This window comes from Oncorhynchus mykiss, chromosome 20 (assembly GCF_057628025.1).
Source record: "Oncorhynchus mykiss isolate SJ-2025 chromosome 20, ASM5762802v1, whole genome shotgun sequence".
Taxonomy (NCBI): Eukaryota; Metazoa; Chordata; class Actinopteri; order Salmoniformes; family Salmonidae; genus Oncorhynchus; species Oncorhynchus mykiss.
Window position 1 is genome coordinate 48861462 of NC_143041.1, and position 26478 is coordinate 48887939.

Here is a 26478-nt window from a genome sequence, read left to right on the forward strand (position 1 = left end):
CACCGAGCGCCGCCCAAACAGGAAGAGGAGCCACCTTGGTACGGCGCTACATTAACACTGTTAATAGACCAGCGACTACGACCACCGAGCGCCGCCCAAACAGGAAGAGGAGCCACCTTGGTACGGCGCTACATTAACACTGTTAATAGACCAGCGACTACGACCACCGAGCGCCGCCCAAACAGGAAGAGGAGCCACCTTGGTACGGCGCTACATTAACACTGTTAATAGACCAGCGACTACGACCACCGAGCGCCGCCCAAACAGGAAGAGGAGCCACCTTGGTACGGCGCTACATTAACACTGTTAATAGACCAGCGACTACGACCACCGAGCGCCGCCCAAACAGGAAGAGGAGCCACCTTGGTACGGTGCTACATTAACACTGTTAATAGACCAGCGACTACGACCACCGAGCGCCGCCCAAATAGGAAGAGGAGCCACCTTGGTACGGTGCTACATTAACACTGTTAATAGACCAGCGACTACGACCACCGAGCGCCGCCCAAACAGGAAGAGGAGCCACCTTGGTACGGCGCTACATTAACACTGTTAATAGACCAGCGACTACGACCACCGAGCGCCGCCCAAACAGGAAGAGGAGCCACCTTGGTACGGCGCTACATTAACACTGTTAATAGACCAGCGACTATGACCACGAGCACCGCCCAAACAGGAAGAGGAGCCACCTTGGTACGGTGCTACATTAACACTGTTAATAGACCAGCGACTACGACCACCGAGCGCCGCCCAAACAGGAAGAGGAGCCACCTTGGTACGGTGCTACATTAACACTGTTAATAGACCAGCGACTACGACCACCGAGCACCGCCCAAACAGGAAGAGGAGCCACCTTGGTACGGTGCTACATTAACACTGTTAATAGACCAGCGACTACGACCACCGAGCGCCGCCCAAACAGGAAGAGGAGCCACCTTGGTACGGCGCTACATTAACACTGTTAATAGACCAGCGACTACGACCACCGAGCGCCGCCCAAACAGGAAGAGGAGCCACCTTGGTACGGCGCTACATTAACACTGTTAATAGACCAGCGACTACGACCACCGAGCGCCGCCCAAACAGGAAGAGGAGCCACCTTGCTACGGCGCTATATTAACACTGTTAATAGACCAGCGACTACGACCACCGAGCACCGCCCAAACAGGAAGAGGAGCCACCTTCGGAAGTCGTGACACCCACGTTCTTCAATATACATACATACAGTGCCTTGCGAAAGTATTCGGCCCCCTTGAACTTTGCGACCTTTTGCCACATTTCAGGCTTCAAACATAAAGATATAAAACTGTATTTTTTTGTGAAGAATCAACAACAAGTGGGACACAATCATGAAGTGGAACGACATTTATTGGATATTTCAAACTTTTTTAACAAATCAAAAACTGATAAATTGGGCGTGCAAAATTATTCAGCCCCTTTACTTTCAGTGCAGCAAACTCTCTCCAGAAGTTCAGTGAGGATCTCTGAATGATCCAATGTTGACCTTGACAAAGTTCAAGGGGGCCGAATACTTTCGCAATGCACTGCATATATATAAATGAATTGGCGAGGGCAGTAGAACAGTCTGCAGCACCCGTCCTCATCCTACTAGAATCTGAAGTCAAATGTCTACTGTTTGCTGATGATCTACAATCCACAAAATGGGAAAAACACCAAATTGAGACCCCCAAAACATCCTCAGTGTACAACGTAAAACACAAAATGATGCATGCATTATTAATAATAATCATTAATTAGGACAATATCAATATCCAGAAAAGACCTAAAAGGAAACGATTTCCAAACTTTCCATAACAAAACCATCACCTACAGAGAGATGAACCTGGAGAAGAGTCCCCTAAGCAAACTGGTCCTGGGCCTCTGTTCACAAACACAAACACACCCCACAGAGCCCCAGGACAGCAACACAATTAGACCCAACAAATTCATGAGAAAACAAAAAGATAATTACTTGATACATTGGAAAGAATTAACAAAAAAACAGAGCGAACTGGATACCTGACCACTGTGACTGACCCAAAGCTTCGACTATGTACAGACTCAGTGAGCATGGCCTTGCTATTGAGAGAGGCCGCCGTAGGCAGACATGGCTCTCAAGAGAAGACAGGCTATGTTCACATTTCCCACAAAATGAGGTGGAAACTGAGCTGCACTTCCTAACCTCCTGCCAAATGTATGACCATATTAGAGAGACATATTTCCCTCAGATTACACAGACCAACAAAGAATTTGAAAACAAATCCAATCGTGATAAACTCCCATATCTACTGGGTGAAATACCACAGTGTACCATCACAGCAGCAAGATATGTGACCTGTTGCCATGAGAAAAGGGCAACCAGTGAAGAACAAACACCATTGTAAATACAACCCATATTTGTGTTGATTTATCTTCCCTTTCATACTCAACTATTTGTACATCATTACAATGAGACAGACGGACGGACGGACGGACGGACGGACAGACAGACAGACAGACAGACAGACACACCCTAATTGCTGTAGCTGCTGCCCATTAGACAAAGGTTTCATCAACCTGAAAAGGAAAGGGAAGAAAGACATATCTGAAGAGCTATGATGTTAAACATGGGTCTGTGAACTCACCCACTGTCCTGTTGTGGTGGAGGAATGGTCTTCTCCTGTCCTGGTAGAGGAATGGTCTTCTCCTGTCCTGGTAGCTCCTGTCCTGGTAGCTCCTGTCCTGGTAGCTCCTGTCCTCGTAGCTCCTGTCCTGGTAGCTCCTCTTCCTTCACTAGTGTGTCTTCTCTCTGGCCCAGAGGGGTGGCTGTCTCTTCAGAGAGGGTATGCAACTCTGCTACAGGAGACTCCAAAGGCTCCAGAGGCTGGAAGGGTCTGAAAAGTAGCAGAGGGTTTAAAATAAGAGAGAGGTAATAGTGTTGTCATATACGGAAAATATATAGATTAGATATACCGTTCAAAAGTTTGGGGTCACTTAGAAATGTCCTTGTTTTTGAAAGAAAAGCACATTTTTTGTTCCATTAAAATAGCATCAAATTGATCAGAAATACAGTGTAGACATTGTTAATGTTGTAAATGACTATTGTAGCTGGAAACGGCATATTTTTTTATGGAATATCTACATAGGAGTACAGAGGCCCATTATCAGCAACCATCACTCCTGTGTTCCAATGGCACGTTGTGTTAGCTAATCCAAGTTTATCATTTTAAAAGGCTAATTGATCATTAGAAAACCATTTTGCAATTATGTTAGCTGAAAACTGTTGTTCTGATTAAAGAAGCAATAAATCTGGCCTTCTGTAGACTAGTTGAGTATTTGGAGCATCAGCATTTGTGGGTTTGATTACAGGCTCAAAATGTCCTGTACTGTCTTCTGAAACTCGTCAGTCTATTCTTGTTCTGAGAAATGAAGGCTATTCCATGTGAGAAATTGCCAAGTAACTGAGGATCTCGTACAACGCTGTGTACTACTTACTCCCTTCACAGAACAGCGCAAACTGTCTCTAACCAGAATAGAAAGAGGAGTGGGAGGCCCCGGTGCACAACTGAGCAAGAGGACATGTACATTAGAGTGTCTAGTTTGAGAAACAGACGCCTCACAAGTCCTCAATTGTCAGCTTCATTAAATAGTACCTGCAAAACACCAGTCTCAACGTCAACAGTGAAGAGGTGACTCTGGGATGTTGGCCTTCTAGGCAGAGTTCCTCTGTCCAGTGTCTGTGTTATTTTGCCCATCTTAATCTTTTCTTTTTATTGTTTTATATGGCTTTTTCTCTGCATCTCTGCCTAGAAGTCCAGCATCCCGGAGTCACCTCTTCACTGTTGACGTTGAGACTGGTGTTTTGTAGGTACTATTTAATGAAGCTGCCAGTTCCCCAAAATTTGCAACGGTAGTGTACATGTAAATGTTCTATGTGTGTGTGTGTGTGTGTGTGTGTGTGTGTGTGTGTGTGTGTGTGTGTGTGTGTGTGTGTGTGTGTGTGTGTGTGTGTGTGTGTGTGTGTGTGTGTGTGTGTGTGTGTGTGTGTGTGTGTGTGTGTGTGTGTGTGTGTGCGTGCGTGCGTGCGTGCGTGCGTGCGTGCGTGCGTGCGTGCGTGCGTGCGTGCGTGCGTGCGTGCGTGCGTGCGTGCGTGCGTGCGTGCGTGCGTGCGTGCGTGCGTGCGTGCGTGCGTGCGTGCGTGCGTGCGTGCGTGCGTGCGTGCGTGCGTGCGTGCGTGCGTGCGTGCGTGTGTGCGCGCGCGCGTGTGTGTGTGTGTATGCACTTGTGTGTGTGTATGCACTTGTGTGTGTGTGCGTGTGTGTGTGTGTGTGTGTGTGTGTGTGTGTGTGTATGTGTGTTTGTTGTTGTTTCCAAAAGTGAAGCAACAACGGCTGCATTCTCCCCTGTGAGAATTGCCTTATTGTAGTCCCAGAGGACAGGGGAGACGTCCCTACTGATGTCACTACTGATGTCACTACTGATGTAAACCCATTGGATATAATAGAACTACAGTTCTCTCCATTGACCTCCATTATAATTCAATCACAGAGGCTGAATCCCAAATTGCAACCTATTCCGTATGTAGTGCACTACTTTTGACCAGGGCCCATTGGATACCATCTGACCACCAAGGCGCCGTCAGTCACTACAGAGTCATGCTCTGTTGTTTACATTCATATTCACTTTACACGCTATCTAGTGAGGCTACTATGGCATCCTATTCCTTTATCAGGGATGAGCAACTGGTGGCCCCCCTTTCTCAGTCATGGTCTCAGCTTACTGTTGCTAGGTAGAATAGTAGAATACACAAGGTGTAATCCAGGACAGGAGAAGACCATTCCTGGTTGTGGTTGTGCACCATCTGTTGTTCTGTCAGTCATTTAGCCCACGTCAGATCTTTTTTATTTTATTATTGCTAAATTTGTTTAGTGAAACAACAAGATGTCGCCCAAAGTTTACTTCAGTTAGTGTCCGGTTATCTAAACGTGTTATCGTGGTCGTATTACCTGCCACGGGGAGCCCCCGTTGATTTTGTTCGTCAGTCTCTCTCAGATATCATATTTAAAAAACTGCAAACATTTCTCTCTCCACCAAATGGAAATTACATAAAGTATTCATACTGTACTGTATGACTTACTCCACATGTTGTTTACATGAGATGTTGTGTCACTGACACAATACACAATAATGTCAAGGTGTTTTTACAAATGCTTGGAATTATGTTTTTAGAAAAAAAATGAGAAGCTGAAATGTCAATAAGTATTCAACCCCTTTTGTTACGGCCTGAGTACGTTCAGAAGTAAACATTTGCGTAACAAGTCACATAGTAAGTACCATGGGCTCACTTTAACATTATTTTTTTAATGACTACCTCATCTCTGTACCCCACACATACAATTGTCTGTAAGGTCCCTCAGGTCGAGCAGTGAATTTCAGACATGGATTCAATCACAAACACCAGGGATGTTTCCCAATGCCTCCCAAAGATTGGTAGATGGGTAAACATCTACAAAAAAAGCAGACATTGAATATCCCATTGAGCACAGTGAAGTTATTAAATACAGTTTGTATAGTGCATCACTACAAATATACAGGTGTCCTTCCTAACTAAGTTGCCGGAGAGGAAGGAAACCGCTCAGGGATTTCACCATGAGGCCAATGGTGACTTTAAAACAGTTACAGAGTTTAATGGCTGTGATTGGAGAAAACTGAGGATGGATCAACATTGTAGTTACTCCACAATACTAACCTAAACGACAGAGTGAAATGAAGGAAACATTGTGGCAAAGAAATTAACTTCATGTCCTGATACAAATCATTATGTTTGGAGCAAATTCAACACAACACATCACTGAGTACCACTCTTCATATTTCAATCATGGTGATGGCTGCATCATGTTATGAGTATGCTTGTCACCGGCAAAGACCAAGGAGTTTTTTAGGATAAAAATAAACAGAATAGAGCTAAGCACAGACAAAATCCTAGAGGAAAACCTGGTTCGGTCTGCTTTCCAACAGACACTGGGAGAGAAATTCACCTTTCAGCAGGACAATAACCTAAAACGCAAGATGACATTGAATGTTCCTGAGTGGCCAAGCTCCACCTTTGACTTAAACCAGCTTGAAAATCAACGGCAAGACTTGAAAATGGTTGTCTAGCGATCGATCACCAACTTGACAGAGCTCAAAGTATTTTTTTTATATTAATGTGCAAATATTATACAATCCAGGTGTGGAAAGCTCTTAGAGACTTACCCAGAAAGACTCACAGCTGTAATTACTCTGAGAGACTTACCCAGAAAGACTCACAGCTGTAATTACTCTTAGAGACTTACCCAGAAAGACTCACAGCTGTAATTACTCTTAGAGACTTACCCAGAAAGACTCACAGCTGTAATTACTCTGAGAGACTTACCCAGAAAGACTCACAGCTGTAATTACTCTTAGAGACTTACCCAGAAAGACTCACAGCTGTAATTACTCTTAGAGACTTACCCAGAAAGACTCACAGCTGTAATTACTCTTAGAGACTTACCCAGAAAGACTCACAGCTGTAATTACTCTTAGAGACTTACCCAGAAAGACTCACAGCTGTAATTACTCTGAGAGACTTACCCAGAAAGACTCACAGCTGTAATTACTCTTAGAGACTTACCCAGAAAGACTCACAGCTGTAATTACTCTTAGAGACTTACCCAGAAAGACTCACAGCTGTAATTACTCTTAGAGACTTACCCAGAAAGACTCACAGCTGTAATTACTCTTAGAGACTTACCCAGAAAGACTCACAGCTGTAATTACTCTTAGAGACTTACCCAGAAAGACTCACAGCTGTAATTACTCTTAGAGACTTACCCAGAAAGACTCACATACATAAGGGAACATTTCGGCATTTCGTGTATGATCAGTGAGAAAGTCCATATTGCAAATGTACGGTCCCTTACCGGACGTCCGAAATCGTTTGTAAAATTTGCGGTCGGCGTCGGGCCGTGCGGTAGGGCCGGACCTACCGGGAAGTCATCGAATTAACTTTGTCGGACGTTCGGTTTCCGTTTAAAAAAAAAAACAAGTTTCGGACCGTTTTTCCGCCGTCCCGGACATTCCCACCAGATGGCATACGGAATCATATGGCAATTTGGCAAAACATCACGAATCGCGACGGGGCCTTATCTCAAAAACTGAAAATATTTCGAAGCCGAAACTTGGCGAGCGTAGGGTTGGCGTAACGGGCAGTTGGCCCCGAACGGGATGGCGTCTAGGCCTCGACGGTTTTTGAGTTACGGACATTTTTCTGGGATTAAAGGCTTAAAATGGAAGTAGAGCAATTATTTTTCCACTTCAGGTCAAAGCCAAGGAGCCTCCGGTGTCAATAAAAAAAGAACCAGCCATTTATCTATCGTCATTTAAGAGAAACGGAACAATGACAAATTGGTGAGGGTCACAAATAGGCATTTTTTTTTTCAACGGTTACAGATCCAGTTGCAGGGTGTTCATACGAATCTTTTTAAAGTGTGCTGCGGAGCTCTGCGAAATTTCTGTGATTTTCTATGATTTTCTGAAATAACACAATAACCGACCATTAGAATAGTAGGCCCAAAATGAAGCCTGCCCCACAATGTCATTTGCTTTTGAGTGACAGTGAGAGAACCGTTAGGGTGAGAAGAAAAATTCCACCACATGAATGTTCCTAAGGTCCTCCCGATCTCAACAAGCCTAACCTTGACCGTGTGGCATTAACCCTTAACAGTAAAACAGTGTTTTTTGATCTCACAGATTACAGTGTCATCTCTCCCCATAGGAATACATTGCCTGCACCCCTAATTTCAACCTGAGGCCTATGTGGGTTATGAATGCCGTATGAACCTGTCTTCGGTACCAGTCCATCAGGCCACTATGAGGTCTACCTGTGTCGATTCTAAGCTTCCTGGACCAACCGGAAGTGGTTAAAATGCCCCTAAAAGTGTTTACCCATACACTGCATGCAGTTTGATAGACATAGTGCATTCAACCCTGTGTAGATCAGTCAATTCTTAACGTAAGGACTTAAAACTCAGGATTCTGTAACAGCATACCCCAATGAGGATATGTGTTGATTTATAACTTCCTGTGCCAACCGGAAGTGCCATAATTGGTGTCTCAGGGGCTGTTTCGAAGGGTTAAAAAAGTCTGATCTGTCCAAAACTTCATATATGTGATTAGGCAACCCCCATGAACTGTAAATCAGTCATTTTTCCCAAAAAAAATCAAAGGAAAAAAAAATTGCACTAAAACACAACTTGGATGGAGGGACGTATTGGGGTGCGTAGAGACAGACAGTGGCTGCAATAGTTAGCTTTGTTGGAGCTAAAAAAGAACGGTCGGACCTAGAGTTCCGAAACTTTAGAAACCTGTTCTAGACCTCCGGGCCATGGTGCGTGGCGAGTTACGTGGCTCTAGACGGTTCTCGGACCGAGAAACAGCCTCGTACATTTGCAATAACTTCAATTCATTTTTGCATCACGAAAATGACGACGTTTAGAAAAGTCTCAGAGACGCAAGGCTAGGTGCGTTGAAACCGGCTCGGCCCATAGAGACGGACCCCAACGTTTCTGTCCGATAGCTCGTTCAAGGACCCCGTAGCAAGTCATGGAAAATAGTGGATTTTCAGCACCAATTAGGGTTTTTCTCGGACACCAAATGACCTATCGAGCCGAAACTCGGGATTCGGGGTCGCCTCACATAGGACTTCACATAATGTCCGAACTGGACCCGCAGCTAGAACGTAACTATGTGTTTTACCTTTTTATTATGTTTTAAACTAGAGGCGCTGTGAATTATGGGACTGCTCTGACATATATGATAGTTGGCATCTAAATGAGTAGGAAAAAGTGGGTTTGGTGTCATAATGACATCTAATTGACTGATGGACACTGACTTGCTAGTTGACTTTTGTACATTTGCAATATGTTTAAACGGAGAGGGACCATCACCAAAATGGCATTCTGAAATCAACACAAAAAATGGCATCACCATAGTCTCCAGACTGTGCCGAGTTCAAGGAGACGCCCCGCTTGACCGTAGCTCGTTCTGAGTGCAGCAAACTTGAAAAAAAGAAGGCCCAAAATGAAGCCTGCATCACAATGTCATTTGATTTTGGGTGGCAGTGAGAGAACCGTTAGGGTGAGAAGCACAATTCCACCACATGAATGTTCCTAAGGTCCTCCCGATCTGAACAAGCCTAACCTTGACCGTGTGGCATTAACCCTTCACAGTAAAACAGGGTTTTTTGATCTCACAGATTACAGTGTCATCTCTCCCCATAGGAATACATAGCCTGCACCACAAAATTCAACCTGAAGACTATATGGGTTAAGCTTCCTGGAGCAACCGGAAGTGGTTAAAATGCCCCTAAAAGTGTTTACCCATACACTGCCTGCAGTTTGATAGACATAGTGCATTCAACCCTGTGTAGATCAGTCAATTCTTAACGTAAAGACTTAAAACTCAGGATTCTGTAAGTGGCCATGTCAATCAAGACATGTGTTTACTTATAGCTTCCTGTGCCAACCGGAAGTGCCTTTAATTGGGTCACACTCTCTGTTTCGAAGGGTTAAAAAAGTCACATCTCTCCAAAACTTCATATGTGTGACTAGGTAACCCTTCTGAACTGTAAATCAGTCATTAATCCCAACAGATGTCAAAGAAAAGCTCCCTCACACACACACAGGAAGGATGGAGTGATAAAGTGCGGTGCTTAAAGACACAGAGAGCAGGAAATGGCATTACCATAATCCCTAGGCCGTACCGAGTTCAGCGAGATATCCCGCTTGACCGTAGCTCGCTCGGTCTAGGCGCAGCGACCATTAGAATAGTAGGCCCAAAATGAAGCCTGCCCCACAATGTCATTTGCTTTTGAGTGACAGTGAGAGAACCGTTAGGGTGAGAAGAAAAATTCCACCACATGAATGTTCCTAAGGTCCTCCCGATCTCAACAAGCCTAACCTTGACCGTGTGGCATTAACCCTTAACAGTAAAACAGTGTTTTTTGATCTCACAGATTACAGTGTCATCTCTCCCCATAGGAATACATTGCCTGCACCCCTAATTTCAACCTGAGGCCTATGTGGGTTATGAATGCCGTATGAACCTGTCTTCGGTACCAGTCCATCAGGCCACTATGAGGTCTACCTGTGTCGATTCTAAGCTTCCTGGACCAACCGGAAGTGGTTAAAATGCCCCTAAAAGTGTTTACCCATACACTGCATGCAGTTTGATAGACATAGTGCATTCAACCCTGTGTAGATCAGTCAATTCTTAACGTAAGGACTTAAAACTCAGGATTCTGTAACAGCATACCCCAATGAGGATATGTGTTGATTTATAACTTCCTGTGCCAACCGGAAGTGCCATAATTGGTGTCTCAGGGGCTGTTTCGAAGGGTTAAAAAAGTCTGATCTTTCCAAAACTTCATATGTGTGATTAGGCAACCCCCATGAACTGTAAATCAGTCATTTTTCCCAAAAAAATTCAAAGGAAAAAAAAATCACACTAAAACACAACTTGGAAGGAGGGACGTATTGGGGTGCGTAGAGACAGACAGTGGCTGCAATAGTTAGCTTTGTTGGAGCTAAAAAAAGAACCGTCGGACCTAGAGTTCCGAAACTTTAGAAACCTGTTCTAGACCTCCCGTAGATGGTGCGTGGTGAGTTACGTGGCTCTAGAAGGTTCTCGGACTGAGAAACAGCCTCGTACATTTGCAATAACTTCAATTCATTTTTGCATCACGAAAATGACGACATTTAGAAATGTCCCAGAGTCGCAAGACTAGGTGCATTGCGAACGTCTCGGCCCATATAGACAGACCCCAACGTTTCTGTCCGATAGCTCATTCAAGGACCCCGTAGCAAGTCATGGAAAATAGTGGATTTTCAGCACCAATTAGGGTTTTTCTCGGACACCAAATTACCTATCGAGCCGAAACTTGGGATTCGGGGTCGCCTCAGCTAGGCCAACACATAACATAAGAAATGGACCCGCAGCTAGAACGTAACTACGTGTTTTATGTTTTTTTATGGTTTGTACCGAAGGCGTTGTGAATTTTGGGCCAGCTCTGAAGTATGTAATAGTTGGCTACTAAACGAGTTGGAAAAAGTGGGTTTGGTGTCAGTTTGTATCAGTTTGGTGGTCAGAATGATATCTAATTGACTGATGGACTCTTGTCCACTTGACTCTTGTACATTTGCAATATGATTCTATAGTGAAAAAACATCACCAAAAGCGACATTCTGAAATCAACCCAAACGAGCGATTGAGATGACCCAGAATCACTGCAAAGCCATCCCGAGTTCATCGGGCCAGTCAATTTCACATTCCTGCAGGATTTTTATAGCATGACAAATTCGTGATGGTACCTGCCCATTAAAACATATTGCAAATGCACAGTGACTTTGAAAAAGTAAGGAAACAAAAAAAATACATCTAAAAAATTTTGAGCATGACAAATTCGTGATGGTACCTGCCCATTGAAACATATTGCAAATGCACAGTGACTTTGAAAAAGTAAGGAAACATAAACAAAAAAACATCAACAATTTTTTTGGGTAACCAGTTGCATATTTTAGATCACAAGATGACAAAGGTATAGTTTGAGCAGAGTAAAGCTTGAATTTTGAGCATGACAAATTTGTGATGGTACCTGCCCTTTAAAACACATTGCAAATGCACAGTGACTTTGAAAAAGTAAGAAACAAAAAAAAATACATCTAAAAAATTTTGAGCATGACAAATTCGTGATGGTACCTGCCCATTGAAACATATTGCAAATGCACAGTGACTTTGAAAAAGTAAGGAAACATAAACAAATTCGTGATGGTACCTGCCCATTAAAACATATTGCAAATGCACAGTGACTTTGAAAAAGTAAGAAACAAAAAAAAATACATCTAAAAAATTTTGAGCATGACAAATTCGTGATGGTACCTGCCCATTGAAACATATTGCAAATGCACAGTGACTTTGAAAAAGTAAGGAAACATAAACAAAAAAACATCAACAAATGTTTTAGGTAACCAGTTGCATATTTTAGATCACAAGATGACAAAGGTATAGTTTGAGCAAAGTAAAGCTTGAATTTATAGCATGACAAATTCGTGATGGTACCTGCCCATTGAAACATATTGCAAATGCACAGTGACTTTGAAAAAGTAAGGAAACATAAACAAAAAAACATCCCAAAACATTTTGGGTAACCAGCTGCATATTTTAGATCACAAGCTTGAATTTTGAGCATGACAAATTCGTGATGGTACCTGCCCATTAAATCATATTGCAAATGCACAGTGACTTTGAAAAAGTAAGGAAACATAAACAAAAAAACATCCCAAAAATTGTTTTTTGGGTTACCAGTTGCATATTTTAGATCACCAGGTGCACATTTCAGGTCACCAGGTGCACATTTCAGATCACCAGGTGCACGGAGGAAAATATTTACTTTTGACTTTGACTTTTGACTTCCTATGACATCATATTGCAAATGGAGAAAACATATGCCTTATGCACAAGTAAAACAAGAAGAAATATGTAATACAAGTTGACCAAGGTATAGTTTGAGCAAAGTAAAGTTTGAATTTTGAGCATGACAAATTCGTGATGGTACCTGCCCATTAAAACATATTGCAAATGCACAGTGACTTTGAAAAAGTAAGGAAACATAAACAAAAAAAATAAAAAAATGTTTGTTGCACATTTTAGATCATCAGTTACACGGAGGAAAATCGTTACTTTTGACTTTGACTTTTGACTTCCTATGACATCATATTCCAAATGGAGAAAACATATGCCTTATGCACAAGTAAAACAAGAAGAAATATGTAATACAAGTTGACCAAGGTATAGTTTGAGCAAAGTAAAGTTTGAATTTTGAGCATGACAAATTCGTGATGGTACCTGCCCATTAAAACATATTGCAAATGCACAGTGACTTTGAAAAAGTAAGGAAACATAAACAAAAAAACATCCCAAATTTTTTTTTTTGGGTTACCAGTTGCATATTTTAGATCACCAGGTGCACATTTCAGGTCACCAGGTGCACATTTCAGATCACCAGGTGCACGGAGGAAAATATTTACTTTTGACTTTGACTTTTGACTTCCTATGACATCATATTGCAAATGGAGAAAACATATGCCTTATGCACAAGTAAAACAAAAAGAAATATGTAATACAAGTTGACAAAGGTATAGTTTGAGCAAAGTAAAGTTTGAAATTTGAGCATGACAAATTCGTGATGGTACCTGCCCATTAAAACATATTGCAAATGCACAGTGACTTTGAAAAAGTAAGGAAACATAAACAAAAAAAATAAAAAAATGTTTGTTGCACATTTTAGATCATCAGTTACACGGAGGAAAATCGTTACTTTTGACTTTGACTTTTGACTTCCTATGACATCATATTCCAAATGGAGAAAACATATGCCTTATGCACAAGTAAAAAAATATATATATGATAATAAAGTATGACTAAAGTATGTTGATAAAGTTCTTATACATGTGTAATTGACACAAAAATCGAAAGAATTTTGAAAAAAGGTCCAGAAAGCACTTTTTTAAGGATGTGTGAAGTTTTTTACCAAATTTTGACATTTTTGACTTTTGACTTTTGACATCCTATGAAATCATATTGCAAATGGACAAAACATATGCCTTATGCGCATGTACTTAAAAAATATATATATATGATGACAAAAGTATACTCTTACACATGTGTAATTGACAAAAAACTCGAAAGAATTTCGAAAAAAGGTCCAGAAAGCACTTTAAGGGGTTTTAAGTTTGTTTTTTTTAAATTATTTTTTCAAAATTTGGCTTTTGGATGTTGACTTGGGTGCCATTTGCAATATGAAAAGCCCCGGTGGAACGCACACCGGAATTTGGAATTTTGAAGTGTTACAATTGGCAATTGCCATATGGCATTTGCAATATACTTTGCATGAATCAACGCCAAATTGGGTGGTATTGGCCATCGTGTATATGGTTTGTCCAATGCCAATATTCCGCCATTTGTTTTTGTCCAAATCAGGGGGGTATTCCCTTACAGCTTAATTACTCTTAGAGACTTACCCAGAAAGACTCACAGCTGTAATTACTCTTAGAGACTTACCCAGAAAGACTCACAGCTGTAATTACTCTTAGAGACTTACCCAGAAAGACTCACAGCTGTAATTACTCTTAGAGACTTACCCAGAAAGACTCACAGCTGTAATTACTCTTAGAGACTTACCCAGAAAGACTCACAGCAGTAATCACTGCATATCACTATACAGTATATTTATACAATTTTGAATTCAGGCTGAAACAACAAACTGAGGAATAAGTAAAAGGGTATGAACACTTTCTGAAGGCCCTGTAGCTGTAAAACTGCAGCATTTTCCTCTCCACCCCGAGGCGAAATGAATAGAGTTTCAGCAAACTTGCTTTAAAACTGCAGCATTTTCTCTACACCCCCATGGCAAAACATGTAGAATTGCACTAAATTAACTCTAAAAACGTTTATTTTTATTTTTATGATCTCCGCTGTCGGTAATGTGTGTGTGGGGGATTTATTAATTTGGGATTTATATACATTTCTTTACATAACATACATTTTTAGGATGAAAAAAATCATCCCAATATTATTATTATTTATTTTTTGGTGTTATTTATATTTTTTTGTAAGGGAAAAATTGTCCTCTGTAGTGGTCATTAGGAAGTAAATATGGAAACATTAACATTACAGTCCATGGGTACAGTAGGTGAAATACATTACAGTCAATGGGTAGAGTAGGAGAAAACATTAACATTACAGTCAATGGGGACAGTAGGTAGAAAACATTAACATTACAGTCAATGGGGACAGTAGGAGAAATACATTACAGTCAATGGGTAGAGTAGGAGAAATACATTACAGTCAATGGGTACAGTAGGTGAAACACATTAACATTACAGTCAATGGGGACAGTAGGAGAAATACATTACAGTCAATGGGTACAGTAGGAGAATACAATAACATTACAGTCAATGGGTACAGTAGGTAGAAAACATTAACATTACAGTCAATGGGTACAGTAGGTGGAAACATTACAGTCAATGGGTACAGTAGGAGAAAACATTACAGTCAATGGGTACAGTAGGTAGAAACATTAACATTACAGTCAATGGGTAGAGTAGGTAGAAAACATTAACATTACAGTCAATGGGGACAGTAGGTAGAAAACATTAACATTACAGTCAATGGGTACAGTAGGTGGAAACATTACAGTCAATGGGTACAGTAGGAGAAATACATTACAGTCAATGGGTACAGTAGGAGAAATACATTACAGTCAATGGGTACAGTAGGAGAAATACATTACAGTCAATGGGTACAGTAGGTGAAACACATTAACATTACAGTCAATGGGGACAGTAGGATAAATACATTACAGTCAATGGGTACAGTAGGAGAAAACATTAACATTACAGTCAATGGGTACAGTAGGTGGAAACATTAACATTACAGTCAATGGGTACAGTAGGTGGAAACATTACAGTCAATGGGTACAGTAGGTGAAAACATTACAGTCAATGGGTACAGTAGGTAGAAAACATTAACATTACAGTCAATGGGGACAGTAGGTAGAAACATTACAGTCAATGGGTACAGTAGGGGAAATACATTACAGTCAATGGGTACAGTAGGTGAAACACATTAACATTACAGTCAATGGGGACAGTAGGAGAAATACATTACAGTCAATGGGTACAGTAGGAGAATACATTAACATTACAGTCAATGGGTACAGTAGGTAGAAAACATTAACATTACAGTTAATGGGGACAGTAGGTAGAAAACATTAACATTACAGTCAATGGGGACAGTAGGTAGAAAACATTAACATTGCAGTCAATGGGTACAGTAGGATAAAACATTACAGTCAATGGGGACAGTAGGTAGAAAACATTAACATTACAGTCAATGGGTACAGTAGGTGGAAACATTACAGTCAATGGGTACAGTAGGAGAAAACATTACAGTCAATGGGTACAGTAGGTAGAAACATTAACATTACAGTCAATGGGTAGAGTAGGTAGAAAACATTAACATTACAGTCAATGGGGACAGTAGGTAGAAAACATTAACATTACAGTCAATGGGTACAGTAGGTGGAAACATTACAGTCAATGGGTACAGTAGGAGAAATACATTACAGTCAATGGGTACAGTAGGAGAAATACATTACAGTCAATGGGTACAGTAGGAGAAATACATTACAGTCAATGGGTACAGTAGGAGAAATACATTACAGTCAATGGGGACAGTAGGTAGAAACATTACAGTCAATGGGTACAGTAGGAGAAATACATTACAGTCAATGGGTACAGTAGGTGAAACACATTAACATTACAGTCAATGGGTACAGTAGGAGAAATACATTACAGTCAATGGGGACAGTAGGTAGAAACATTACAGTCAATGGGTACAGTAGGAGAAATACATTACAGTCAATGGGTACAGTAGGAGAAACCATTAGGTTTCAGTCAATGGGGACAGTAGGTAGAAAAAATTAACATTACAGTCAATGGGTACAGTAGGTGGAAACATTACAGTCAATGGGTACAGTAGGAGAAATACATTACAGTCAATGGGGACAGTAGGTAGAAACATTACAGTCAATGGGTACAGTAGGAGAAATACATTACAGTCAATGGGGACAGTAGGTAGAAACATTACAGTCAATGGGTACAGTAGGAGAAATACATTACAGTCAATGGGGACAGTAGGTAGAAACATTACAGTCAATGGGTACAGTAGGAGAAAACATTACAGTCAATGGGGACAGTAGGTAGAAAATATAGCTCTTATTTAGGTCTTATATAAAAAAAATATGACAGTCCTGACAACTATTCCTGAGATATTCACTTACTAGAAATTATTTGAATATCAAACTGACAGAAAATTATAATTTAACACACACTTCTTTTAACATTTCCATAAAATATGCTAATTTTGACAGTAGACATTTTCTCTTTTTTTTAATACCAGAAAGATAAAAGTTTTCAAGATCACACCCCCAACACATGCGACATTATGGAAAAGCCCAGAATGCCTCTCACCATAGTTATAAATACATATGTGTGGGTGTGTAGGTGGGGGTTTCTGTAGTTATGTAATGCAACTGAATGGTGACTGGGATATGTGAAAGGGGATGTTTTTCCCATCATCTTGTATTATAAGTTATATATTGTAAAGAAACAAGCTTTCTTTACTGTCCTCTCTGATTCCACGACAACACTCGTGATTCAACATCCCAGGCTGTGATGTACAGCAGTAACTATAGTCGTATCATATATAATGAGACATGAACAGGCTTGGCCTTTCCGATGCTATAACCCATCAATCTGTATTTCAAAGTAAGCCGTTCAGCCTACAGAGGGCTTGAAAGAGCGTTACGGACCGTGATAACAAGAATTAGGAATAAAACAGCTGTGTAACAACATAAAACAACACAGTCGTAAACAAAATCACTTCCTAGTCAACACACACACACACACACACACACACACACACACACACTGGACACACACACAAACACACACACACGTACACACACGTACACACACACACACACACACACACACTGGACACACACACACGTACACACACACACACGTACACACACACACACACACACACACACACACGTACACACATGTACACACACACACACGTACACACGCACACATGTACACACACACATACACACACACACACACACACACACACACACACACACGTACACACACACACACACACACACGTACACACACACACACACACACACACACACGTACACACACACACACACACACACACACACACACACACACACACACACACACACACACACACACACACACACACACACACACACACACAAACACACAAACACACACACACACACACACACACTCTATGTACAGTGCAGAACGCAGTACCTGGGTTCTGGAGTTCTCTGTACTGTGTTCTGTTGGTCGGACTGAGAGAGGGATCTGAGAGCAGCCAACCAGCCTGTCTGTGGTTCCGTGGTGGACCCAGTAACTGACATCTCTGTCCGTGGTTCTGTATGTTGTTCTGTCTGTGGTTCTGTCTGTGGTTCTGTCTGTGGTTCTGTCTGTTGTTCTGTCTGTTGTTCTGTGGTAGACCCAGTAACTGACATCTCTGTCCGTGGTTCTGTATGTTGTTCTGTCTGTGGTTCTGTCTGTGGTTCTGTCTGTGGTGCTGTATGTGGTTCTGTCTGTTGTTCTGTGGTAGACACAGTAACTGACATCTCTGTCCGTTCTGGGATAGGACCAGTCTGTTCTGGGGTAGGACCAGTCTGTTCTGGGGTAGGACCAGTCTGTTCTGGACCAGTCTGTTCTGGGGTAGGACCAGTCTGTTCTGGACCAGTCTGTTCTGGGGTAGGACCAGTCTGTTCTGGGGTAGGACCAGTCTGTTCTGGACCAGTCTGTTCTGGGGTAGGACCAGTCTGTTCTGGACCAGTCTGTTCTGGACCAGTCTGTTCTGGGGTAGGACCAGTCTGTTCTGGGGTAGGACCAGTCTGTTCTGGACCAGTCTGTTCTGGGGTAGGACCAGTCTGTTCTGGACCAGTCTGTTCTGGACCAGTCTGTTCTGGGGTAGGACCAGTCTGTTCTGGGGTAGGACCAGTCTGTTCTGGACCAGTCTGTTCTGGGGTAGGACCAGTCTGTTCTGGGGTAGGACCAGTCTGTTCTGGACCAGTCTGTTCTGGGGTAGGACCAGTCTGTTCTGGACCAGTCTGTTCTGGGGTAGGACCAGTCTGTTCTGGACCAGTCTGTTCTGGGGTAGGACCAGTCTGTTCTGGGGTAGGACCAGTCTGTTCTGGGGTAGGACCAGTCTGTTCTGGACCAGTCTGTTCTGGGGTAGGACCAGTCTGTTCTGGACCAGTCTGTTTTTCCTTCTTTTTCTTCTGCTTGTGTTTCCTGTCTTTCATCCTTTTCTCTTTCTTCTTGTTCAAGGCCTCAATATCCTCCTCTGTGACCTCTGGGTCAGCTAGTTGTGCTGCTGTGGGGTTTTCTGTGACCTCTGGGTCAGCTAGTTGTGCTGCTGTGGGGTTTTCTGTGACCTCTGAGTCAGCTAGTTGTGCTGCTGTGGGGTTTTCTGTGACCTCTGGGTCAGCTAGTTGTGCTGCTGTGGGGTTTTCTGTGACCTCTGAGTCAGCTAGTTGTGCTGCTGTGGGGTTTTCTGTGACCTCTCTCTCTGGGTCAGCTAGTTGTGCTGCTGTGGGGTTTTCTGTGACCTCTCTCTCTGGGTCAGCTAGTTGTGCTGCTGTGGGGCTTTCTGTGACCTCTCTCTCTGAGTCAGCTAGTTGTGTTGCTGTGGGGCTTTCTGTGACCTCTCTCTCTGGGTCAGCTAGTTGTGCTGCTGTGGGGCTTTCTGTGACCTCTCTCTCTGGGTCAGCTAGTTGTGCTGCTGTGGGGCTTTCTGTGACCTCTCTCTCTGAGTCAGCTAGTTGTGTTGCTGTGGGGCTTTCTGTGACCTCTCTCTCTGGGTCAGCTAGTTGTGCTGCTGTGGGGCTTTCTGTGACCTCTCTCTCTGGGTCAGCTAGTTGTGCTGCTGTGGGGCTTTCTGTGACCTCTCTCTCTGAGTCAGCTAGTTGTGTTGCTGTGGGGCTTTCTGTGACCTCTCTCTCTGGGTCAGCTAGTTGTGCTGCTGTGGGGCTTTCTGTGACCTCTCTCTCTGGGTCAGCTAGTTGTGCTGCTGTGGGGCTTTCTGTGGTGGTTGTTGTTGTTGTTGTACTGAAGGCCTTCTGGACCACACGAGGCTCAGGATCAGTGTCGTCGTTGGGACCAGGACTCTCCTGAGTTCCAGTAATGTTGCTGGCTTTGACCAAGTCATAAACCGAGGACGGCTCAACTGCCTTGTATTCTGAATCCTGTACAGACGCTTCGATTTGGACCTGAACAGGGTGAGTGTCAGCCACTATGACAGGAGGGTCTGTGAACTGGTCTGGGATCAGTTTGACAGGGACAGTACCTTTGGTCTGGTGGTCTGAGACTGGGTTAGGTTTGGCCTCCTTGTCTGAATCAGACAGGAAGTTGACTTCTCCTGGTCTGTTGTTTTGGTTTTTATCTGTGTCCTGTCTTTTTCCCCCACCAACAGGGACTTTACCGACAGTCCTCGTGGTGTTGTCTCTCTCAACATCCCCACTATCCCAGTCGAAAATGAAACCATGGTGACTATGAGATGGCATATCGACTTCTTCATGACCCCGGTTGAAACTATAGTCCTCTACAGTCCTCTTCCCCTCGCCCTCCTCTGTGTCTGGTCTTTTCTCTCCATCCTTCTCTCCGGAAATTCCTCCACCTTTCCCTCCATTGGTGACATAGTTGCCATCACCTGACTTCCTGTTCTCTCCCTGACGCAAACCTCCCGGGGTCCTCTCTGCTCCCTGCGTTACCCCCGGCAACAGTGGTGAAGTTGTGAATAACGCTGTGTGTTCGTTGTCTGTTTCTAAACCTGGACTGGATCCTGGCTTCTCTTGCCGATCTTCATGTTCTCTTTCTTGTTGCTGAGCAAAGAGTTTTGGGAGAATCGCTGAATCTGATTGAATAAGAGCTGCATTTTCAGTCAAATCAGGTACAGGGGAGTCTCTCTTGGCGCAGGGTTCTGTTGGTACTGTTGCTGGCACAGGCAGCATGGGGTAGAGACTTTGTTCTAACACAGAGGGAGAGGATAAATGGCTACAGTCTCCACTGGAACATAACACGTCCTTAGACGACCCTGGAAGAGCCAGGGGCGACCCCGGAGGAGCCAGGGGGGGCCAAATGAGGCCAGAGCCTGGTCTTCCACTGTTCTCGTCTCTCTGGTCCAGCTCAGACAATATTTGTGACTCTGTCTGTTTCTGTTCTGAATGATATCTGGTCCCTCCGATTTCCTGTCCTGTTGTTAGATCAGTCTCATTACTCTCTTGTTGTTTACTTGTCCGATTCCCTTTTCCTTTCTGCTTGTCATCCTCCTCCATTTCCTGTCGTTTATGAGAGAGATTCTGATCTCCCTTTTTGTCTTCGACTTCCGTTTCATTTTGTCTCATCTCGTCCTTCCTCTTCCCCTTGTCTCCCCGTTTGTCCTCTGTGTTTACATTACGAGGCCGGCTGCTGATTGGCTGCTCAGCACTGGGTGTTGGGCTGTCATCGTTAATGACATTTTTAACGGACACAGCACTACGGGATAGATTTACCCTGACAGGCTCTTCTACCTTGGGCTCAGCTCCAATGTTAAATGCATGTAGGGGAATGGTGTTATCAGATCCAGCTGTTGATACTGTTGTAGTCTGAGATGGTGATTTAGAGACGGGCACTTGTTCTAGAAGCTTCTCAACAACTTCCTCTTCCTCCTTGTCAGCCAGTGGTCCTTTGTCACCACAGTCACCAGTCTCATACTCATCCTCCCTGTGTCTCAGGTTATCTCTGTACTCTGAATCCAGTATTACAGATGCTGCCTGTCTCATTTCCCCTGTCACATGATCAGGAAGTGATGTAATTTCCCTTGTCACATGATCAGGAAGTGATGTCATTTCCCCTGTCACATGATCAGGAAGTGCAATGCTGTCACAGTGACTGCCACCGTGACAGTCCCAGAGTCCAGGAGGTGAAACGTCACATTCATTGATGAACTCCAAGTGACTCAGCATGGGACCTGGACGCTTCAGTATCACGATGGGCTCATTACTATCAGACTGATCACTCAGGGAAGGGGAGGGCAGGTCAAATAATGTTTCTGCTGGAACATGAGCCTTAGTGACTGGCTCAGATCCAGGCTTAACAACAGGCACAGTCTCAGACTCAGAGGGAGAGTCTCTGGAACTCTGAGGCCCCTCTGTACCCTTCATAGGATCTAAAGAAGACTGGTTATGAAGTTTGATATCCGCCTGTTCTGAGTCTGGGACTGGGTCTGGGACTGGGACTGGGACTGGGACTGGGACTGGGTCTGGGACTGGGTCTGGGACTGGGACTGGGACTGGGACTGGGACTGGGTCTGGGTCTGGGACTGGGTCTGGGACTGGGTCTGGGACTGGGTGTGCGTCTGGGACTGCGTCTGGACATGGAACTGAGTCTGGGAATGGGTCTGGGACTGGGACTGGGACTGGGACTGGGTCTGGGTCTGGGTCTGGGACTGGGTCTGGGACTGGGTCTGGGACTGGGTGTGGGTCTGGGACTGCGTCTGGACATGGAACTGAGTCTGGGACTGGGACTGGGACTGGGTCTGGGTCTGGGACTGGGACTGGGACTGGGACTGGGACTGGGTCTGGGACTGGGTCTGAGACTGGGTCTGGGTCTGGGACTGGGTCTGGGTCTGGGACTGGGTGTGGGTCTGGGACTGGGTCTGGACATGGAACTGAGTCTGGGAATGGGTCTGGGACTGGGACTGGGACTGGGTCTGGGACTGGGTCTGGGACTGGGTCTGGGTCTGGGACTGGGTCTGGGACTGGGTCTGGGACTGGGTGTGGGTCTGGGACTGCGTCTGGACATGGAACTGAGTCTGGGAATGGGTCTGGGACTGGTTCAAGGGCAGGTTCACCAGAAACTATACTGAGCGAAGTTAGTTGAGATGAGTCTCCTCCATGCTTCCTTCCACCATTCTCATTTTCTCCATCCTCCTTTTCTCTCTCTGAGACCTTGACCTCTGACCCTTTAACCGTTCTACTTGTCTGAGTCTTCTCCTTAGGCTCCCAAAGGAGGTCAGGAGAGGTCAGGGTTGGTGGTCTGTCCCCAGGCAGAGCTGACTGTGGTGGGGTCAGGGTTGGTGGTGGTGGGGTCTCTGGCTTCTTGACGCTGAGGAAGTTGTGTGAGGTGAAGCTAGCCTCACTCACTGGGTGGTGAAGGTTCTCGTGCACATTCAGTGGAGGCAGGAAGGCACAGTCCAGTCCAGTAGCAGGTTGGGAGACAGAGACATCATGGAGGCACATAGAGGAACTATCGTCAGCTTTCACTGCGTCATCGAAAAACAGTTTCCTGTTGCCCCTCACAGCTAGCCGGAACACCTTAACTCCAGACATAGTGAAGGGTTCCACTACACCACTAACACTGTCTTAAGACTGAGGCTGTACTGACCTGAGACGTGTAGCTTCACTCTCAGAAAACCTTAGCCTCTGAGGTGGTGCTGGTGGTGGTTGATATGGACCTGTTGTGTCTGAGCTCTGCTGTAACGGAAAGACCAGCGGAGGCTGAGGTGAGATAAAAGAGAAGGCAGAGGGCGGGCTTTGCTGGGATCCTTCCCTGTCTCTCTCCTGGTCTCTGTGGCTGAGATGGAGACTCCTCTTAGTTGTCTTAGGACAGGTCCTAAAGTTGTGGATTCTCCTTTCTCTCCTGGCTCTGTTTGAGACAGTCCCTCCCCTTGGTCTCTGTGCCTCCCTCTGCGTTGCTGCCGGAGACCTGTGACTGAGAATCGTCTCTAAGACCTAGGACAGGTGCTGTGGGCCCTCCTCCTTTCTCTTCTGACTTCAGACTCGGACTCTGTTTGAGACAAAGTAGCTCATCTGTTGACTCCTTGGTCACTGTGTCTCTCTTTGTGTTGTTGCTGTCCTGGGACTCGTCGTGCTCAGCAGAGAGAGAAGAGGAGAGTGGAGATGAGAGGAGAGCTGAATCTCTGTTTCCTGGCTGTCTGAGGAGCTGAGGGAGAGACAAACTGCCTTGTTCTTGTTCATTTGTAGTGCTGAGTTGAGAGAGAGAGATGAGAAAGCTGAATCTCTGTTGTCTTTTTGCTGGATGTACTAAGTGGGAGGGAGAGAGAAAGAGTGAGGGAGAGATGACAGAGCTGAATCTCTGTTGTCCTGCCACTGTATCGGTTGAGTGAGAGAGAGAGACAGAGAGACAGACCTGATCAGCAGAGGTGATGCTGTCAGCGGTAGCTAAGGTAGGGGAGGGTATGATGAGCTCACCCCAGCAGCACTGCGATGGTAGTAGTGAGTCGACAGGAACAGGAACGTCAGCGGTGGTCGAGTCAGGGGGCTCAATGGAACTTGCTCTCCTACAGCAGCTACCCCTCCTCCTCCTCCTCTCTGTTCATCCCCTCCTCTCCTTCTCCTATTTTTTCTCCTCTCCCTCCCCTTCCTCTGTCTCTAATCTGGTAGCAGTAGCAGCGTTGTTGTGTTCCTGGTAATTACGTCCAGTGATTCCCCCCCGAGAGGAGAGGGAGAGGTATCAGTGACGATGTGGGACTGTCCGTAGTTCAGACTCCTTCTCTATCTCCTTCTCTCTCTCCGTCGCTGGAGAGAGTGTGTCGGTCCTAGGGGTGCCACAGGCAGGCTCAGGCTGCCCCCTCTCTCTCTCTCTCTCTCTCTCTCTCTCTCTCTCTCTCTCTCTTCCCTCCCTTCTGTTCACTCTCTCTCCCACTGAGTTTTGAGACGGCTGCAGTCCTGTTGCTGCAGTCCTGGTCCGATACAGATCCAGCCGTTGTCTCTGTATTTGTGTCCTTAGCCAGGAAGTGGAGGTGAACCTTTTATCCCTGTGTAGATTAAAGAGACATGGGTGTGTCTGGCCACCCCGGGAGGATGAGGGCTGTTCCTCTCTGTCCCTCTCTTGCAGAGCTCTCCAATAGACTCCCCTCTAGTCCACATAAATCCTCCTACTCTTTCTCCCAATGCTGCCAACTCTGATTCTACCACCAGAGTAGAAACTGTTGCTGTTGCTGATGCTCTCTCTCTCTCTCAGACCAATCGAGTGGCTTGTTTAGTTTTTTTACCCTCTCCCTCGCATTCTATCGTTTCTGGCATCGCGGGTGTTGTCAGGGGCAACGCATTGCCGGCAGCAGCAGCGGCCACTACTGAAGATTCTTCAAGGGCACTCTGCTTCCTCTCTTCCTTCTCCTCCTCCTCCTCCTCCTCCTCCTCCTCCTCCTCCTCCCTCACTTCTTCCCTTTCTCCTGGGAGTGTGTGTTCTGAAAGTGTCTCTGGTCCAATGTATGTGTGTTCTCTGGTCCAATGTGTGTGTTTCTCTGGTCTAATGTGTGTGTTTCTCTGGTCCAATGTGTGTGTGTTTCTCTGGTCCAGTTCCTGTTAATCAGCTCCACAACTGACTGGAAATACATGTTGTTCCTGTGTTTTTTATTATATCTGATCTCTGATCCGTATCCTAGTACAGAGATGATGCTGACACTACTACCATATATCTGATCTCTGATCAGTATCCAAGTACAGAGATGATACTGACACTACTACCATATATCTGATCTCTGATCAGTATCCAAGTACAGAGATGATGATGACACTACTACCATATATCTGATCTCTGATCAGTATCCAAGTACAGAGATGATGCTGACACTACTACCATATATCTGATCTCTGATCAGTATCCGGGTACAGAGATGATACTGACACTACTACCATATATCTGATCTCTGATCAGTATCCGAGTACAGAGATGATGCTGACACTACTACCATATATCTGATCTCTGATCAGTATCCGAGTACAGAGATGATACTGACACTACTACCATATATCTGATCTCTGATCGGTTGGTGTAGGGGCTGGGGTTGGAGCTGGGTTAGGGTTGGTTTAGGGGCTGGGGTTGGGGTTGGAGCTGGGTTAGGGTTGGTTTAGGGGTTGGGGTTGGGGTTGGAGCTTGATTAGGGTTGGTTTAGGGGTTGGGGTTGGAGCTGGGTTAGGGTTTGTTTAGGGGCTGGGGTTGGGATTGGAGCTGGGTTAGGGTTGGTTTAGTTGTTTGGGTTGGAGCTGGGTTAGGGTTGGTTTAGGGGCTGGGGTTGGGGTTGGAGCTGGGTTAGGGTTGGTTTAGGGGCTGGGGTTGGGGTTGGAGCTGGGTTAGGGTTGGTTTAGGGGCTGGGGTTGGGGTTGGGGTTGGAGCTGGGTTAGGGTTAGTTTAGGGGCTGGGGTTGGGGTTGGAGCTGGGTTAGGGTTAGTTTAGGGGCTGGGGTTGGGGTTGGAGCTGGGTTAGGGTTGGTTTAGGGGCTGGGGTTGGGTTTGGAGCTCGGTTAGGGTTGGTTTAGGGGCTGGGGTTGGGATTGGGGTTGGAGCTGGGTTAGGGTTGGTTTAGGGGCTGGGGTTGGGGTTTGGAGCTCGGTTAGGGTTGGTTTAGGGGCTGGGGTTGGGATTGGGGTTGGAGCTGGGTTAGGGTTGGTTTAGGGGCTGGGGTTGGGGTAGGGGTTGGAGGTAGGGTTGGGCTGGGGTTGGGGTTGGAGTTGGGGTAGGGGCTGGGGTAGGAGTTAGGGTTGGGGCTGGGGTTGGGGTTGGAGTTGGGGTTGGGGTAGGGGTAGGGGTAGGGGTTGGGGTTGGGGTAGGGTTTGAGGCTGGGGTTGGGGCTGGGGTAGGGGCTGGGGTAGGGGTTGGGGTAGGGGTAGGGTTTGGGGCTGGGGCTGGGGTTTGGGCTGGGGTAGGGGTTGGGGCTGGGGTTGGGGTAGGGGTTGGGTTAGGCACTGAGGTTGGAGCTGGGTTAGTCGCTGGGGTTGGAGCTGGGTTAGGCGCTG

General features: G+C 45.0%; 1 protein-coding gene across 11 annotated transcripts in view; it reads right to left on the reverse strand.

Moving 5' to 3' along the window:
• Positions 1-24641, reverse strand: part of LOC110499508 (transforming acidic coiled-coil-containing protein 2) — a 157445-nt gene extending 132804 nt beyond the window's left edge. For all 11 annotated transcript variants that reach the window (XM_090213161.1, XM_090213159.1, XM_090213158.1 and 8 more), the window contains exons 1-2: positions 17973-24641; positions 2625-2873 (exon numbers count right to left, since the gene is read on the reverse strand). In XM_090213161.1, coding sequence (XP_090069287.1) covers positions 2625-2873; positions 17973-23050 — 5327 coding nt within the window. In that variant the 5' untranslated portion in view covers positions 23051-24641. The remainder of the gene's footprint in view (positions 1-2624; positions 2874-17972) is intronic.
• Between the last annotated feature and the right edge of the window lie 1837 nt (positions 24642-26478).